General features: G+C 39.4%; 1 protein-coding gene across 3 annotated transcripts in view; it reads right to left on the bottom strand.

Moving 5' to 3' along the window:
• PLB1 (phospholipase B1) overlaps window positions 1–19,215 on the bottom strand; it is a 130,055-nt gene that overhangs the window by 97,346 nt on the left and 13,494 nt on the right. For all 3 annotated transcript variants that reach the window (XM_043917590.1, XM_043917589.1, XM_043917588.1), the window contains 2 exons: window positions 2,517–2,578; window positions 1,164–1,245 (listed from right to left, as the gene is read on the bottom strand). In XM_043917590.1, coding sequence (XP_043773525.1) covers window positions 1,164–1,245; window positions 2,517–2,578 — 144 coding nt within the window. The remainder of the gene's footprint in view (window positions 1–1,163; window positions 1,246–2,516; window positions 2,579–19,215) is intronic.

Below are 19,215 nucleotides of genomic sequence, written 5' to 3'. Positions count from 1 at the left end.
AGAAGATTAGATCTACATTTCTCACAGTGTGGGCCCAGGATGCCAAATGGGAGAAGCAGACCCAAGGCCCTCACCCCAAGGATGCCCCAAGGTTGGCCATGGGAGTGGAAATCTGAAGACTAAGAAGTCACTGGAAGCCCTAAACCTGCTCCAAAGAGGTTCAGTCCTCAGCTAGAGGCCACACTGCTGACTGGTCTCAGGATCTCCAAGTAGGTGTCGCATGGAAGGTTACTCACGGACCACCTTTCCTTCTCATCTGGCGCTCTTTCTGCCTCTCACTTCCCTCTATCCCTTGACTCTGCATTTCTCGGCCACCATTAATAAGAGAGGAACACAGTAAAATGAAAACCATCTGGATTCAAAAGCGATCATGTCGGCTTGGAGGCTTGCCAGAGAACAGGTCTGTGAACAGCCTGTGAACACTCATAAATATCAGACACAAGTTGCAGGAAGCCTCCACGACCTACCTGGGTCACCAGCATCCTTAAAATTAAATTTCCTTAGAAACCACTGATATATTCCTTGGTCATGTTATGGGGGCATTAAGGGTAAGCCTCCTAAAGAAGCCACTTCCTAAGAAGCACATTGATTTCTTTTTCCAACCACACTTCTTACATGACAGAATAGTAAGAATAGCATGCTTAACTGGAAATCCTGATAAGCCAGTACAATGCAAACAAATAAAGCCATTAAACACAGTCCATAATGCAGCCATGTAACATGATAAAGCTGGAAAAGAGGATCAGTTCAACAGCAACATTCATAGCATCCAGGTATTAGATGAACTTAACCCATTATAGGAAAATATGTCTAGAGCAGCCACTGTGGCTACATTACAGGATTGGGAAGGTATGTGTGTAGCACAGATCCATCCAACCCACAGCTCCTGTGACATGGTCCACCCACCTGGAGGTGAGCTCCCAGGGGTCACTTTCACCCAGGTAAAACCACCATGGGGCCATGTTGGTTTTATCTCTTGAGCAGTGTGTTGGGCTGTGTCCCTCCATAGAAGTGACTGAGGATATCAAAAGAAGAGAGGCTGAGGACAGGGAAGAGGGAAGATGTGAATAGCCAAAGGTGCAAGTAAGTGGAGTTCAAGCCTCTGACAGCCACATCAAAGAGAAGATGCTGGCCTTCCTGGCTCATGGCTCAGGGTCACGTACCTGAGTTAGAAGGCACTGTGGATCCTGGAGAAGGCACATTCTCTGGGTTGCAAAAGAATGAAAAACTCTTCAGGCTCTGCCCCTGAAACCAAATGTCAGAAATATTAACTGCCTTATAAGGAAACGTTACAGGTCTTAAAAGCTTGATGTAGAGATGACCATGTACTTATTCTATGAGGCTCAAAATCCAGAAGCAACAACTGTCCATAGTCATGTTCTATTAACCCTTTACCCAGTTCACTTAGTAAAAGGAGACTTATGCCTGTTGAGAACGATTTTAGAGGTGGCAAGTAAGGATGCCTCAGAACAGTGGGGTGGAGAGAGAGGGAGGCAGGATAAAGAATAAAAACCAACTCTTGTGATAGTGAGAAAGTTCTGGAGATAGAAAGTGGTGATAGGTACGCAATAATGTGAATATACTCAATGTCACTGAACTGTACACTCAAAAATGATCAATTTTATATTATGTATATTTTATCACAATAAAAAGGAAATCACTAAGAAGAGACCCAATATATCTAGACTAAAAAAAAAAATTAAATCTCTTCTATATGTTATATTTTTCATATCATCTACTTTCCTTCTTTAAATTTGATTGCTTATACAAAAGTGGGTATACGGGGCATTATGTTATTTAAAGCTGGGAATTGGATAAAGTGGAAATTGGGAGACTTTTCTGTCCCCACTGGAACAGAATGTGTCCTAAGCCCAGAGGGGCTGCTGAAAGCAGGTGGGGGTGGGGGGAGGGCTGGTCCTCAAGTCCACTTGGCTGCCTCAGATGCCCATGTACATCCAGAGCAACCTCCACTTCTGTGAATCAGGTGGAGGACTTTGGGAAAGGAGATCATATGTATTCTCCCCAGAACTGAGAGCAAAAGGGGAAACATTCCAGTGGGGGCAAACGTGCAGTAAATTGGTTGCACATCTGTCACAAGGAGACACAAGTTAATTTCTCATGAATTACTGATTTCAGTAAGAGATAAAGCATTTACTCTCAACTCTTATCTTGTAGATGTTCTGGGAAAACCTCACCCAAATGACTTCGGATAACTCACAGCATCTGCTTCAAGGTTCACAGAGATAACCAGGCTGTTTATAAGTCTTTCTGGGCACTTCTGGGAATCACCTGCTCAGTCTGAAGAGATTTTGAGCCCCAAATTCCTACAGTAATGCTGTAGGAGCTACAGTTATGCTGCCTCCACTCTGCCAGGTAACCTGCCTGTTCCTGGGGAAGCGGCTCACCCAGCCTATACCCTCAAGGCCTCAGGGAAGGGCCTGTCAACTTGTATCAAGACTTGGACTCACCCTTCAGAAGGGAAGTCACTACTTCTCCCATGAGGACAAAACCCTTACCTCTGGCCATAGCTGCTCTTCCAATGTGTTCTCTCCAGGGGAGGTATGGGCCTGGGTCATTCCTAAAAGAAAGCAAGAACTGTCCTGGTTATTTATCTGGAATTAACTCCCTGCTGATTCACAGCTCTAGTGCTTTCCCTCTCTGCCCTACCTATTTGCCCTGCTCATTAATGTCCCTTGTGTTAGGAAAGTCCAGGTTCCATCCCTCCAACTATCACCTTCATTGTTTGGGACCCTGTACATCCATTAATACAGCCTTTTAAGGCGGAATCCCTAGGTTGAGAAGCAAAAGTGTCATCTGGGAGGGGTTAGCAATAACCCTATATCTTGCATGGACACATTACCACAGATCACTTTGTGGGTTCCTTAGTGAAGGGCAGAACTCTAGGGGAGAGTGATGTTGGACAAATAACTGCTGTTGTTTGGGGATCCAGGACGAATCAGGGAAGGTGGAGGACATTCTGGAACAGTCTGAAGGGTGATATGAGCTTAAGACAAGAGCTAATAGTGGCATAGCCATGACTGTACTTCCCAATAGCCATGACTGTACACAGTGGCTGGACAAGGGCTGTCTTCAGATATCTTACTGAACATGAAATGAAGAAGAAGAAAAGGCAGGTGGAGAGACTGCTAAGACACTGTTCTCATCCCAGCTTACTACGTGCCAGTCTTTTAAAACTTAGTTTTTAAAAAATTTTATGTATAATGAGAGATTCACTTTATAAGCCAATGAGTTTCCCCATCAAACCTTTAGCTTTTAAAATACACAAATAAGGGTATAGCACAGTAACAGCACTCTAAATAAAGGAATGAAAATAATCACTCGCGGTGACAGCACCCCTATAGCCAAGAGTAGTTTCATGTGCTCACACTCATGTCCACCATCAGGCTCCTGATCAGTCTCACTTTTCATTCAGTTGTAATCAGTGTGGATGCAATCTTGTATCCTACAAGCTCCTTTAATGCTGTATCTTGAGCATTCTTTTTCACACTGATATATAATCTTGATGCTTACTTCCACAGCATCAAGAAACATTTATGATACTGATATGTAATCAGAGGTCTGGCTCCCTTGCTCTCTCTGGCTTCTCTCCACCCAGTTCTCTGTCCAGGGTGCACATTCCTTGAATGGGCATGCCATGCGAGAACCCCCAGACAGCATCAGACAAGGCCGAAGGGAGGCCTAATTTGGGGAGAGGGGACTTGATTTCTTTTCCACTCCAGCCTTCTTCTGCAGTTTTTCTTCCTGAACCTGGAAAGAATTTATCTGGAGTTTCATGAGGGACAAGAGTGTATTTCCATTTCATGCCTACAGTGCAATCTGGCATTGATTTCCACGTAGGAAGTCGTAACAGAAATGTGGGTTGTATCCTGCCCCCAGATCTCAGTGACCCTTTGGAAATTCCCAGAAGAAATATTTCTGAGCAGAAAGAACCACAGGATGGGAAGGTGCTGAGATGTGGACAAACACAGAGTGCTTGAAAGGGCTGGAGCACAGGGATCATAACCGGAGGGCAAGGTAGATGAGGCTGCTCCAACAGATGGCAGCTGGGCTGTGGAGCTGTGAACACCAGGCTACTCCACAGGCAACAGGAAGCTGTGGCAGGTCTTTGAAGAGATGAGCATTAGGGTGTGTTTTAAGATGATGATCACTCTGGGAAGTAGTAGGGTAGATGAATTAGCAGGGGAGAGATTTGAGACCATTTTGGTAATATTCTTTTTAAGCCAGGATAAAAACAAGCATGGAAGTCAATATGTATACACAGTTTCTAGGTACCCAGCCCTATTCTAAGCACTTACATGAAATAATTCATTTAATCTTCACAATGACTCTGTGAGATAAATGCTATCCTCCCCACCTTACAGTTAAGAAACAGGCCCAGAAAGGGTAAGTGACATTTTAAAGGTAACACAGTGAACAAATGGTGATGGAAGGATTTGAAAACGGGGAGTCTGGCCCCATAGGCCATGCTCAGAACCAAACTAAGTGTAAGTCACAGCCTAGGATCTAGACCAGGGCTCAATCAACTTCTGGTAAAGGGCCAGATTGTCAGTCTTTTAGATTTTGCTGACTATACAGTCTCTGCCACAAACACTCAGCTCTGATTGTATTGTGAAAGCTACAATAGATAATATGTAAACAAATTAACTTTATAGAGACAAATTTGAATTTCATATAATTTTCATGTACCACGAAATATCTTTTTTTCTTAACCATTAAAAAAATGTAAAAACCTTTCTGGGTATCAACAAACTGATTTTAAAGTTTACATGGAGAGGCAAAACACCCAGAATGGCCAACAGAATATTGAAGGAGAAGAACAAAGTCAGAGGACTGATGCTGCCCAACTTCAAAAGTTACCTATATGAAGCTTTAGGGTGATATAAAGCTTTATGAAGCTATAGGGTGATATTGGCAGAACAGACAAATAGATCCATGGAACAAGAGAGAGTTCCTAGACATAGACCCACAGAGAGTCAACTGCTCTCTGATAAGAGTGCAAAGGCAACACAAGGGAGAAAAGACAGCTTTTCAACAAATGCTGGAATAACCAGAAGTTCACATGGAAAAAAAAAATCAATCTAAAAATGTAAATATCATTCTTAACTCACAGATCATACAAAAAGAGGTAAAGGCTGGATTTGGCCCATGGGCTATTGTTATGAGAACAACATGAGAACCAGTGTCTGATCTAGACACTACTAAAAAGAGGCCAAAGTGAAATGGGAAGATGACATCTCTAGTGATCAGCAATGGCCCTGAGCCCCAGGCATCCCAGGTGGGAGCCTGGATCTACCTCTAGATTACCAGGCTGCTTGCTACTGCCACAGCTCCTCACTGGGCTTTGCCAGCACCTTCACAAGTAGAAGAATACAGGTGCTAGAGAAACTCTCCCCTGATCTTTGAGAAATGTCCCACTCAGCACAACTCCTGGTCTTTCAGGCTTCGTGCCTGAGCGGGTGGGGTATAAACTGCTCTTCAAAGAAAGCTTTTGGTCACTGCTGTAAATAGAAGTCTTCTTTAATTAAAAAAAAATTTTTTTTTTATGACCAAGGATATACCTGTACTCTATAGTTCATACATTTAAAAAAATTGAATAATGTAAGTAAAAGATCTAGCCCAGTGTCTACTTCACTTCAACAATGAAGTAAAGTTTTATGGAGAAATGAAGGAGAATGTAGGGCATGAGGCACTGTTCTAAAAAGGAAGAGGTGAAGGACAATATACAAAGTGTATGTTGAGATACATTAAATTTGCTGAAAAGTGCTTCATTATCAATCCAGAGACATAACCATACAAAATCTACGGGATACAGCAAAAACACTTCTTAGAGAGAGGTTCCTAGCTATATAGGCCTTCCTCAAAAACAAGAAAAATCTCGAACAACCTAACCTATCACTTAAAAGAGTTAGAAAAAGAATAACAGACAAAACCTAAACTCTAGGCAAAAAGAAGGATATAATAAAGACCAGAGAGGAAATAAATAAAATAGAGATTAAAAAAATAGAAAAAAAATCAATAAAACCAAGAGCTGTTTCTTTAAAAGGATAAACAAGATTGACAAACATCTGGCCAGGCTCACCAAGAAGAAAAGAGAACCCAGATAAACAAAATAAGAAATGAAAAAGGGGACATAACAACCAATACTGCAGAGATACCAAAAACACAAGGAAACGTTACAATCATATGCCATCAAATTTGACAACCTAGAAGAAATGGACAAGTTTCTAGAAACTTACTGCCCACCAAAATTGAATCAATAGATAATTTGAAAAAATAAAATAAAAGAAATAGGTAAGTTGAAAGATCACTAGAGGTGAAATAAAATCTATAAAGAAAAAAACTGCCTGCAAACAAAAGTCCAGGACCAGATGGCTTCACAGGTAAATTCTACCAAACATACAATGAAGAACTTATACCAATATTTCTCAAACTCTTCCAAAAAATTGAAGAGGAGGGAGTATTCTCAAAGACATTCTATGAAGGCACCATTACCCTGGTACCAAAACCAGACAAAGACACCACCAAAAAAGAAATCTACAGGCCAGTATCTCTGATGAATATAGATGCAAAAATTCTAAACAAAATATTAGCAAATTGAATTCAACAGCACATAAAAAAGATCATACACCACAACCAAATGGGATTTGTCCCAAGTTCACTAGGATGGTTTAATATATGCAAATCAATCAATGTGATATACCACATAAAAGACAAAAACATCATGATCATCTCAATAGATGCAGAAGAAGCATTGACAAAATTCAATATCCATTCATGATAAAAACCCTTACCACAAGTGGGTATAAAGGAAATATATCTCAACATAATAAAAGCTATTTACAACAAACCCACAGTCAATATAATACTCAACAATGAAAAGCTGAAAGCCTTCCTGCTAAAATCTGGAACAAGACAAGGATGCCCACTCCCACCTCTTCTATTCAACATAGTGCTTGAAGTCCTAGTCACAAAGATCAGACAAGGAAAAGAAATAAAAGGTATTCAAATTGGAAGGGAAGAGGTAAAATTGTCATTAACTGCAGGTGAAATGATTTTATTTATAGAAAACCCTAAAGACTCCACACAAAAACTACAAGACTGATAAATTCTCAAGGCAGTAGGATACAAGATTAACATATGAAAATCAGCTGCAATTCTTTACACTAACAATGAAATATCAAAGAGACCTGATACAAAAAAAAAAAAAAAGCCTTTCAATATTGCACTAAAAAATACTTAGGGGTAAACTTGACCAAGGAGGTGAAGAAGGAAATGGCAACCCACTCCAGTATTTTTGCCTGGAGAGTTCCATGGATGGAGGAGCCTGGCAGGCTACAGTCCATGGGGTCACAAAGAGTCGGACAAACATTGACCAAGGAGGTGAAAGACTTATATTGTGAGAACTGTAAAGCATTAACAAAGGAAACTGAAAATTATTCAAGTAAATGGAAAGCTGTCCCATGCCCTTGGATTGGAAGAATTAATATTGTTAAAATGATGATACTACCCAAAACAACCTACAGACTCAACGTGATCCCTATCAAATTACCCATGATATTTTTCACAAATAATTCTAAAATTGACATGGAATTGTAAAAGATCCAGAATTGCCACAGTAATCCTGAAGTAAAAGAATAAAGCAGGGGGCATAACCCTCCTTCAGACAATACTATAAAGCTACAATAATCAAAATAACATGGTATCAGCACAAAAACAGACATATAAATCAATGGAACAGAATAGAGAGCCCCAAAATATACCCAGACACATATAGTCAATTAATCCTTGACAAAGGAGGCAAGAATATATGATGGAAAAATGTCTCTTTGGCAACTGGTGTGGGATAAGTCGGACTGCTATATGTAAACTGATGAAGTCAGAAAATATCCTTCTCACCATACACAAAAATAAAATGGCTTAAAGGAGGGAGGTGGGAGGGGGGATAGGGATGGGGAACACATGTAAATCCATGGCTGATTCATGTCAATGTATGGCAAAAACCACTACAATAAAGAAAAAAAAAATGGCTTAAAGATGTAAAGACATGACATAAAGATGTCATAAGACATGACACCACAAAACTCCCAGAAGAGAGCATAGGAAAAACATTCTCTGACATGAATCATATTAATGTTTTCTTAGGTCAGTCTCCCAAGGCAGTACAGATAAAACTGAACAAAATGGGACCTGAATCAAATTTACAAGTTTTTGCACAGCAAGTTCAGTTCAGTCGCTCAGTCGTGTCTGACTCTTTGCAACCCCATGGGCTGCAGTACGCCAGGCTTCCCTGTCCATCACCAACTCCCAGAGCTTAATCAGACTCATGTCCATAGAGTCGGTGATGCCATCCAACCATCTCATCCTCTGTCATCCCCTTCTCCTCCCACCTTCAATCTTTCCCAGCATCAGGGTCTTTTCCAGTGAGTCAGTTCTTCGAATCAGGTGGCCAAAGTAATGGAATTTCAGCTTAAGCATCAGTCCTTCCAATGAATATTCAGGACTGATTTCCTTTAGGATGGACTGGTTGGATCTCTTTGCTGTCCAAGCTGCACAGCAAAGGAAACTATAAAACAAAAAACCAAAAAGGCAACCTACAGAATGGGACAAAATATTTGCAAAAGGTGTGACCAGCAAGGGCTTAATTTCCAAAATATATGAACAACTTGTACAACTCATGTAAAATTTAAGTGAAAAGAAACTTAAGAATTGGCTGCAAATTTGTGTTCTTTCCCCACCCTACACACAGAACGATAAACGGAGTCTTAGAAACTCAAGGTCTTTGGCCACCACTATCTTTTTCAAAATCATTAACCATGCAAACCCAGGGTGATTCCTAGAATGCCAGGTTAAAAAAAAAAAAAAAGAAAAGAAAAAACTGAGCAAAGACATCTCTGTCTGTCCGCTGTGAGGGAAGCAGTTTAAGTCGAGGCAAGAAACTGAAAAATGAACCAACAATCCTCAGAAAAATAAAGCAGAATGCTAAATTTTATCAGACATGTCCAGTTTTCAATGAAAACTAGCCAATGAAAAACTAGTCCAGGAACCAATGAAAACTGGCTCTGAGTGGACCCAGATGTTGAGTTTTGCCGGCAAGGTTTGCAAAGTAGCTATTATATATATGTTCAAAGAATTAAAGAAAAATTTCTTCTTTAAAGAAAAAAAAAAGTTTAGAGACTCAACAAATAGAAGCTAAAAAAAAAAAAGTCCAAAAGTGAAAAGTAAAATAATTGAAGAATTTACTAGATGGTTTCAGTAACAGACTTGAGATGGCAGAAAAAAAGAATCTGTAAACTTAAAGATAGATCAATAGAATAGAAAATACCTTTCTGAAAAATACAGAGGAAAAGAGATTGAGGAAAAATGAATAGAGCATCAGAAGTGTGTGGATATTGTCAAGCATACAAATAACCAGGTAATGAGTCCCAGAGAGACAGAGAGAGGGAGGCAGAGAAAGATTAAGCGATAATGGCTGAAATGTTTTCATGTTTGATGAAGAACGTTGAGCCACAGATCAAAGAAGCAGGGAAAAAACAAAAGCAAACAAAAAAACCACTTTAGGTAAGAAAAACACAATTTTCCCTGGACACATCAACTGTAATAACTGAGTGTCTAAATGTAGATTAAAGCCAAGGTAAACAAAACTCAACAGAAGAAAAACAACTTTTCACGTATAGGAGACCAACATTATGGTTACCGGCTGACTTATGGGAAATGGTGGAGGCCAGAAGGCAGTGGAATGATGAATTTAAAACGCTAAAAGGAAGATGATTCCATGTGGAAGCATGGTAATATAAAAAGAAATGAAGTACACAAAGAGTATATGAGGTAAATCCAAAATAAAATTGTCTGTATAGAACAGAAGTCAGCAAATTATGACCCATAGATCAAATCTGCCCACAGCTTATTTTTATATGGCTCACTAGACAAGAATGTTATTTACATTTTAAAGGGGTATAGAACAAATAAGAACTTGTGGTAGAGACCATACATGATCCACAAAACCAAATGTTTACCATTTGACCCTTTACAGAAAAAAAAGTTTACCAAACTTGATATAAAAAAATAAAAAAGGGGACTTCTCTGGTGGTCCAGTGGCTAAGACTGTGCTCTCAATGCAGGGGGCCCAGGTTTGATCCCTGGTCAGGGAACTGGATCTCACATGCTTCAACTAAGACCTGGTACAGTCAAATAAATAAACAATTTTTTTAAAAAAAGAATACAGTGTAGAGTTTGAAATATATGTAACATGAGCAGGTTTGAATGGAGCAAATGGAGCTGTATTTGTGTGAGGTTTTCCCTTTATCTGGGAAATGATTAAATATTAGCCGTTTAGTCGCGTCGAACTCTTTGCAGCCCCCGAGGACTTATGTAGCCCACCAGGCTCCTCTGTCCATGGAATTCTCCAGGCAAGAATATTGGAGGGGTTAGCCATTCCCTTCTCCCACATTGCAGGCAGATTTTTCACCGTATGAACCACCAGGGAAGCCCATTCACTTATTTATATTAGACTTTCATAGGACAAGGATGCATGCTATAATCTAATGCCAAAATAACAAAACTGTACAGTCAGCAAGCTAACACTGAGCAGGATAGCGTGGGGCAACTGAAACAACAGAAATATTTAATCTGAAGAAGACAAGAAAGAAGGAAAGAAGATCAAAGAACAGGTAGGACACATTGAAGAATAGTCAGATATCATTTTAAATCACACTTGGTAAGACCAGAAATGGGAAGCTTAGGGGGGATATATGAGAACTTCCTTCAGTATCTGAAAGGACTGGAAAACCAAGGGGGATGGTGTTGTTCCACATGACGCCTAAACCAGGACAGGACCAGTGGAGACAGATTGTCCCTTGGTAGAATAGCTTGGGCTACCTCAATAAGAATGAGCCACTCAGGGCACCTGGTCCAGGCAGAGGCTGAGGACCAAGGTGGGCATGTGGCACACACATCAGACAGGTGTTAGGAGCTTGGACACCCTTGGTCTGGTCAGTCTCTCCAGACCTCCATTTTCTCACTTTTAAGGTAAGGTTGATAATAGTTGCCTCATGGAGTTGCTGTCGGGATTAAACACAGGTAAACATGAAGTGCAGCATCTGACACATGGTAAAGATTCAGTAACTGGCAGCTATGATTATTCAAATTTCAATATCAGAGAGATGACCAAGCATAGACCATTGTGCAGATCCTTCCAGTCTCAATGCTTTGGGATTTCCTCATATAACTAGAGAAATCACGTTTCAGTTCAGTTCAGTTGCTCAGTCATGTCCAACTCTTTGCGACCCCATGAACCACAGCACACCAGGCCTCCCTGTCCATCACCAACTAACGGAGTCCACCCAAACCCATGTCCGTTGAGTCGGTGATGCCATCCAACAATCTCATCCTCTGTCGTCCCCTTCTCCTCCTGCCCTCAATCTTTCCCAGCATCAGGGGCTTTTCAAATGAGTCAGCTCTTCACATCAGGTGGCCAAAGTATTGGAGTTTCAGCTTTGGCATCAGTCCTTCCAATGAACACCCAGGACTGATCTCCTTTAGGATGGACTGGTCGGATCTCCTTGCAGTCCAAGGGACTCCCAAGAGTCTTCTCCAACACCACAGTTCAAAGGTGTCAATTCTTCTGTGCTCAGCTTTCTTTACAGTCCAACTCTCACATCCATACATGACTACTGCAAAAACCATAGCCTTGACTAGACAGACCTTTGTTGACAAAGTAACGTCTCTGCTTTTTAATATGCTGTCTAGGTTGGTCATAACTTTCCTTCCAAGGAGTAAGCGTCTTTTAATTTCATGGCTGCAATCACCATCTGCAGTTTACCTTAGTGATTTAACTCATCCCGGAAAAATGCTCTAAGGCATCACGAAGAGGCTATTCCTGGAATCGAAGTGTCTAGACTTGAAGACCCAGATGGAAACTCGGGACCCCTCGGACCTATCCCCACTGACTCCTGGGCCTTCACGAACCCAGTTCTCTGTTTCCCACCAGGAAAATGGGATGAAAAATTCTTGCCTTTCTCACACCACCCTTAGGCCTTTAGGGAGAAATTGTCAAAGCATTTGTGAATTGCTTGAACACTAATCATGGAATCCCAAGGCAATTTTCCCATTTGGAAAGCTGCTTTATTCTCAAGCTCATGGATCTATGAAGGGCTTGGAGTTCCCTGAAAAACTACCTGCTTGTGTGAAGAAGGGAGCATTGCCTGAGGACCACTGCTTCTCCCTGAGACGCAGGAGTGTAAAGAGGAAATGGCTGCCTAAGCCAGGAGGAAAGCAGGCCTTCCCAGAGCCCAGCAAACACCCTGCGGGGCATCTTTCTAGGAGCCAAGCCCACTGACTCACTAGTCTGTCGCCTCTTTCAGCTCATGACCTTTTATGTCTGAAGCCAGCAGACTCATCCTGCCCAAAATACCACTTCCATTAGGCCACTCCCCTGCTGAAGAACACTGAATAGTTCTCACTTCCCAATACAGCAAATCCAAACCTTAGGCTTATTACATGACCTTGAGCCAGTCACTTAACCTCTCTAAGGCTTAGTTTTTTGGGTTTTTAAATTTTAATTGAACTATAGTTGATTTACAGTGTTATGTTAGCTTCTGGTGTACAGCTAAGTGATTCAGTTATATAAATAGATATATACATATACACTTTTTCCTATTCTTTCACATCATGGTTTATTACATGATTTTAATATAGTTTGCTAAGCTTCCCTGGCAGCTCAGACGGTAAAGAATCTGCCTACAATTCAGGAGACCTGGGTTTGATCCCCAGGTTGGGAATATCCCCTGGAGGAGGAAATGGCAGTATTCTTGCTTGGAGAATTCCATGGACAGAGGAGCCCATGGCTACAGTCCATGGGGTTGCAAAGAGTCAGACACTACTGAGTGACTAACATTTTTACTTCATGGTATACCATAGGACCTTGTTATTTATCTATTTTACATATAGGGTTTAGTTTTTTAAAATGTAAAATAACAGGTTTGGATTAAATCATTTTAGAAGTCTCTAAGTCTTAAGACACTCTGATACTCTATTGTTCTCATCTAAGGATTTCAAATTTGAAATTTCATTTGAAAAGACCCTGATGCTGGGAAAGATTGAAGGTGGGAGAAGAAGGGTACAACAGAGGATGAGGTGGTTGGATGACATCACCAACTTGATGGACATGAGTTTGAATAAACTCTGGGAGTTGGTGATGGGCAGGGAGTCCTGGCGTGCTGCAGTCCATGGGGTCGCAAAGAGTCAGACAAGACTGAGTGACTGAACTGAATTGAAGGATTTCAAAATCGCACTTTACCTAACTCGTCACCTCCCCTGACACCAATCCTGTACTGCAGTCGGCGGGCCAGCTCCCTGCTCCTCAAACCCATCACGTTGAGCCCTGACCCTGCCTTTGGGTATGCTGTTTCCCCCACTTGGATGCCCTCTCTGTTCCTCTGCCTTTACGTTAATCCCACTCAGCCCCAGCACTTAATTGAGTTTCAACTCCCACATTAAACTTCTCCAGCCCACATTCATCTCTCAGTTCTCTGAATCCTGTTGCTTTTATTACATCTACTTGCACCTATTTTGGAGCTTAATTCTTCTCCAGTGATTTTATGCAGATCAGTTCTCTCCCCAGAGGCTTCCTTACATTTGGTTTTTTATTTCCCAACCAGGTTCAGCCCTACTTGGGTTCTTGAAGGGTGCTTAGACAGTTAACTGACAGTAGCAAAAATGCAACTAGATGAAAATGATGAGTGACAATAAAGTCTTCAATATCTACAAGGTGCAGATGACATTCCAGAAAAGTAGGACTCCTGAGCCCCCAGAGAAAATCCCATACCTGTGCCTACTACTCAGGGCAGGAATTCAGAGGCAAGAGAGTTGAAGTGGGGGTGGGGAATAGGGATTCAGGCATCTGATGTAGAAGAGACAGTTTGACACCAGAGCTCCAGGGATGGCTCCGCACCAACTAGACGGGTGACCTGAGAAAGTCCCCCTGCCCCCCACCCCACCCCATCAATAACGGGAAGGATCTGGGCCAACCAGAAGTCCTCCAAGGTTGCTTTCTGTTCATTGGAAAGAGCCTATTTCTAGAAGACTGTGCTGGTAACCTGCAGGAAGGACTGCAGGCCCTTGTAAAACAAACATTGACTAACTTTATTTGTTCTAATACTAAAAGAGGCATTCCTTTCCTCTCACAATGACTTCGCCCAGTTCCCATCTTTGGCTTTGCAGTGACAGGCCTGGCGTGGGTGTGCTACCAAGCCAAGAGCCTTCATTTACTAGTATGACAGTCTCCTGGAGAACTTCTGACCCCTGCCAGGAAAGTGAAATTCTAGAGAAAATTGTATTTTATTAGGCATAGGGCTTCCTTGCCAACTTGCGTTAGCAAATTGCAGTTTTGAGATAAGGATGTTTCAGTTTTCTAAATCAAAACTTTTCTAAATTGAAACTTTCAGAACAGGAATCTGTTTTCATATGGGTTTTGTTGAGTCCATTTTAAAGCTTGAACAAAAGCTCTGGTTTGCTTCTTCCCTCCGTTGGGCTCTATTGTGACACAGCAAGATGGTGAAAGGCCTTTTCTGTGGACTCAGACTCAGAACTGAATTCTGGCTTCGGTCCTTATTAGCTGGATGAACTTGGGCAAGTTATTTAACTTCTGAGTCTCAGTTTTCTCATCTATAAAACGAAGAGAATAGTACACCCCTCTTAAAGGGAAGTTGTTATATATGTACGGTGCTTAGCATGGGGCTTGGCTGTTCTACTTAACCTCACACCATGAATTTATTTTGAAGGGTATAATGGTAGTGCCCCAGGTGCCTGACAGATAATGTTCATAGTCTCTGAAGACAGGCATCATCATCCCAGGCCTCAACAAATCTTAGTTTTTCAAGGAGTTAAAGCATCACACACTCAAAAGTAACCAAACAACATATCCAGGAACAAGTATTAGCAGAAAAAACAAAGCAGAAAATAGATCAAAAACTTTGTAGACTGAAATTATAGACAAAAATTATAGAACTGCTGTTTTTAAAAATAAAAGACAAATTTGAGGATATTTATAGGAATACAAAATTATTTTTAAAAGTGACATTGCAAATTTGATAGAGAACTAAATGTAAACTAAATTTGAAAAATGGAACCAATTTTCAAAAATCTGAAAGGAAAAAGATGTTTCCATAGCTGCTGAAAAGACCTTCAACAGCTTTAACATTCATTTCTGATAAATATAAACACACTCAAGAAAACAGAAATTTGTGGATACTTCCTTAATGTGAACACACAAAACATAATTTATGTATATGTATGTGTAATTCCCAAAGCCCATATGTATGTGTAATTCCCAAAGCCCAACTGAACAAGGAAAATTTGTTTTCTACTAAAGTCAGGAACAAAGTGAGAATTCCCACTATCTCCCTTGTTATTTAGCACTGTATTGGAGCAGCAGACAATGCAATCAGAAAAGTAAAGTCAGAAAAAGGAAAGCTATTTGTTGATAGTGTGAGAGTAACCTTGAAAACTCTAGAGAATCAGTGTTAAAACTATTTCAAACAATAAAATGATTTAGCAAGATATAAAGTATAAAATTAACATAAAAATTAAAAACCTTCATATACACCAGTATATGGCCTGGCTCAGTTAGCAAATATAATGGAAGACATTTATAATAACATAAGATAAAACACTTCTGAATAAGCCTATTTTCCTCTATTTACAAATTTAAGTCAATTTCAATAAAACAGCAATACCTTTCTTTTTTCTAAAGCTAGGTGAATTGATTCTAAGACTCATATAGAAAAATAAACATGCAAAAATAGCTATGAAAATCCTAGAAAACAAGAGCAAGGAAGTAGGTAAAGTAGACTGCAAAACAATCACAAATTCTTCCTATCCTTGAATGTATGTCACTTGGCAACATCACGTTGCTGTTCCTTCCAGTAAGAGGAGAGGTTAAGTTCTCTACCCCTTAAACCCGGGGTTGGCTGTATGAATTGCTTTGGTCAATGGGACATTATCAAACATGATGCAAGCATGAGACTTGAAAAGTGTTGATACTTTTGGAACTTACCCTTTCATTGCTTTTTGGCACCTGAAAATATATGATTTTTTTTTAAAGACATCTTCCTTTGCAATCAGAGAATTTAACTGAAATATTACTTCTCATCTGTGACATTTCAAGAATTCTAAGGCCTGACAATATACTCTATTGTCAAGCTATGGAGAAGTGGGCATTTTCATATTTTTATATATATATATAGCCAGTGGGAATGTAAAATGGTACAGTCCCTATGACCGGGGGAAATTTTGGTAATATCTAACCATTTGTGTACTTATCCTTTGACCCAGAAATCCCAGTTTTAGGAATTTACCCTAAATTTAAGCTATACCTCCAAAAACAAAAAAAGACAGATGTACATGATTGTTCATGACAGCATTACCTAAAATAGCAGAATATTGGAAACAACCCAACGCCCATGTTGGGAGACTGAATACACGTGGTACATAATGGAATATCCTACAGCTGGGAAAAAAGTTAAAAAGATGTCTGAACAGATATAATGTAATTTCAGGATATGCTGTTAAATGAAAAAAAAAAAACAACAAACAAACAACCCAGGATGAAAAAGAAATTTATAATAGTTTATCTTTGTGCAAGAAGAAAAATAATGTATGTTTGCAAAGCATATACATAGAAGGATAGAAACATAGAAAGGGTATGACAATAATTAAATCTGCTACCTATAGGGACAGGTAGAAATGGGATGGAAAGACTAGGGATAGGAATGGAAATTTTGAGTATATCTTTTCACATAGCTTTGACTCTTGAACCATGTTAATGTTTTATATATTCAAAAAATAAAGTGAGGGGCTTCCCTGGTGGTCCAGTGGTTAAGATTTTGCCTTCCAGTGCAGGGGGTATGTGTTCAATCCCTGATCGGGAGGCTAAGATCCCATATGCCTCATGGCCAAAAAAAAGCAAAACAAAACATAAAACAGAATAAATATTGTAACAAATTCAAGATTTTAAAAATAGTCCTCATCAAAAAAAAAAAAAAAAACAACTTGGAAAAAAAAAGTAAAATCAACAAGAACAGGAGAAACCCTGTAATTGAATACAAACAGAAACAAAATTATATGTCAAATAGATAACCACACAGAGAGAAGAAAAGAGTTAATACAAGTGATTTTGATCAAAATATTTTGATTACATACCCTGAGTGGAACAGGACAGTCTAAGGACAAAAAAAAACAAAGATTTTGAACTTCATTTGTTTGTGGTGTAGTATTGTGGTAATTTTAATATTGTATGTACTGTAGGATTTAACAAATGAATAAATGTATTGAGTTTTTGTAAAGCTGGTTTGCACTGCAGGATAAGGAAAATACAAATCTGGAACAGGACAAGGAGATAAAACCCTAACCTAACTAAAAGTGGAGATATCTGTATAAACACATCTTTTTAAAAAGAAAACTATGTTTCTTGGCTCTGCCGCTGAGAAAACTTAGACATAATGATGCTCCAGCAGCAATGAATACCACTAGCACCTGGCTCTAAATAAAACCCCCTATCAATTAGCATCTTAAAGGCATTGCTAACTGCAAGGCTGAAATAGGGGAAATAGATTAGTCTGAATAACTTGTTCCATCAAGTTAAAAGTGCTTAAAAATTGATAAGGAAACAGAAGTCAGCTTGGAGAGGCTCTCACAGGCCAAAAACTTGAGCATCAAAATGAATAAGCACAAGGCTGGATTATAACATACTGATTAAAAAAAGAATCCATAAGTCCATTTTATCTTTTACGAAAGATAAATCTAAAAAGAATGGGGTATTTTTAGAAGAGAATTTTGTTAAAGAGGAATGCCAACTAACAATAGAAGAGGAAACAGATAGACATTTTAAAGTCACCATCTTACACTCATCATGATAATAATTCAGGCAAAAATTATCAATGGATGCTAAAACCATTAGTTATAAGAACAGTCACTTGGTATCTCCCTACAAATTATAAATCACATGGGGAGGTACCTTTACAAGGGAGAAATCTGGCAGATACCACCTTAACCAAATTGTCAAATTTAACATCAATGAAAATATTTGTTAATATCACATGTATCCCTAAATATTACACATCAAGGACAAAACGCAGTCTATGCTGTATTTCTACCTGAAGAGTTTAGTCTGACTGTAGCAGTAAAGAAACAATTTGGAAAAATTCAAACTGCAGTGCACAAAAAAAGCAAGCCTCAATTTTTCAATAACACAAAAATATAAAATAGAAAAGAAAGCAGGAAAAAAGGCTAAAGAACTATTCTAGATTAAAAGGGATTAAAGAGGCAGGAAAATAAATGCAGTGTGTGGTCTTTGGTAAATCCAACAAGCAATGACTGAAAAAATGAACAAAATAATACAAAGGCAATTAACTTATTCACCATATTAGAGTAAATCATACAATCATCTCAATAAGTGCAAAAAACGCATAAGATAAAATTCAACACCCACACATGATTTTTTTTAAAACCTCTTAGCGAATTAGGAATAAAATAGAACTTTCTTAGTCTCGTAAAGAATACCTACAGAAAAGCCCAACCATCACTGCTATGAAAAAATTGTAGTTGGAGGCACCAGCCAGCACAGTAAGGCTAAAGAAAGAAAAGGTACACAGGTTGAAAAAAGAGCAACCGAACTGTCCTCATTAGCAGGATTGCATGTACAGAAAATTCAAAAGAATATACCAGATAACTTACTAAAATTTTTAAGTTTGTACATGTAAAGTCGCTCAGTTGTGTCTGATTCTTTGCGACTCCATGGATTATAGCCCGCCAGGCTTCTCGTCCATGGAATTTTCCAGGCAAGGATACTGGAGTGGGTTGCCATTTCCTTCTCCAGGGGATCTTCCCAACCCAGGGATCAAACCCACAATGCAGGCAGACTCTTTACTGTCTGAACTACCAGGGAAGCCCAAGAGTTTAATTGGGTACAAAATGAAAATTTATTTCTATATGTTGATAACATTTTCAAAATGATAATTCAACATTCCATTTATCATATACCAAAAAAAAAATCACATAACTAAGAAAAAAATTGAATAAGACATATGCAAGACCTCAAAGAAAACTATGAAGCATTGAGTGACATTAAAGAAGACTCAATATTGTAAAGATATTTATTTTCCCCTAAACTTGATTTATAGAATTAAAAGCAATTTCTAT

This window comes from Cervus elaphus, chromosome 11 (assembly GCF_910594005.1).
Source record: "Cervus elaphus chromosome 11, mCerEla1.1, whole genome shotgun sequence".
NCBI lineage: Eukaryota > Metazoa > Chordata > Mammalia > Artiodactyla > Cervidae > Cervus > Cervus elaphus.
Note: the sequence above shows the minus strand (reverse complement) of the source record. Positions and strands in the feature narration are given on the sequence as shown.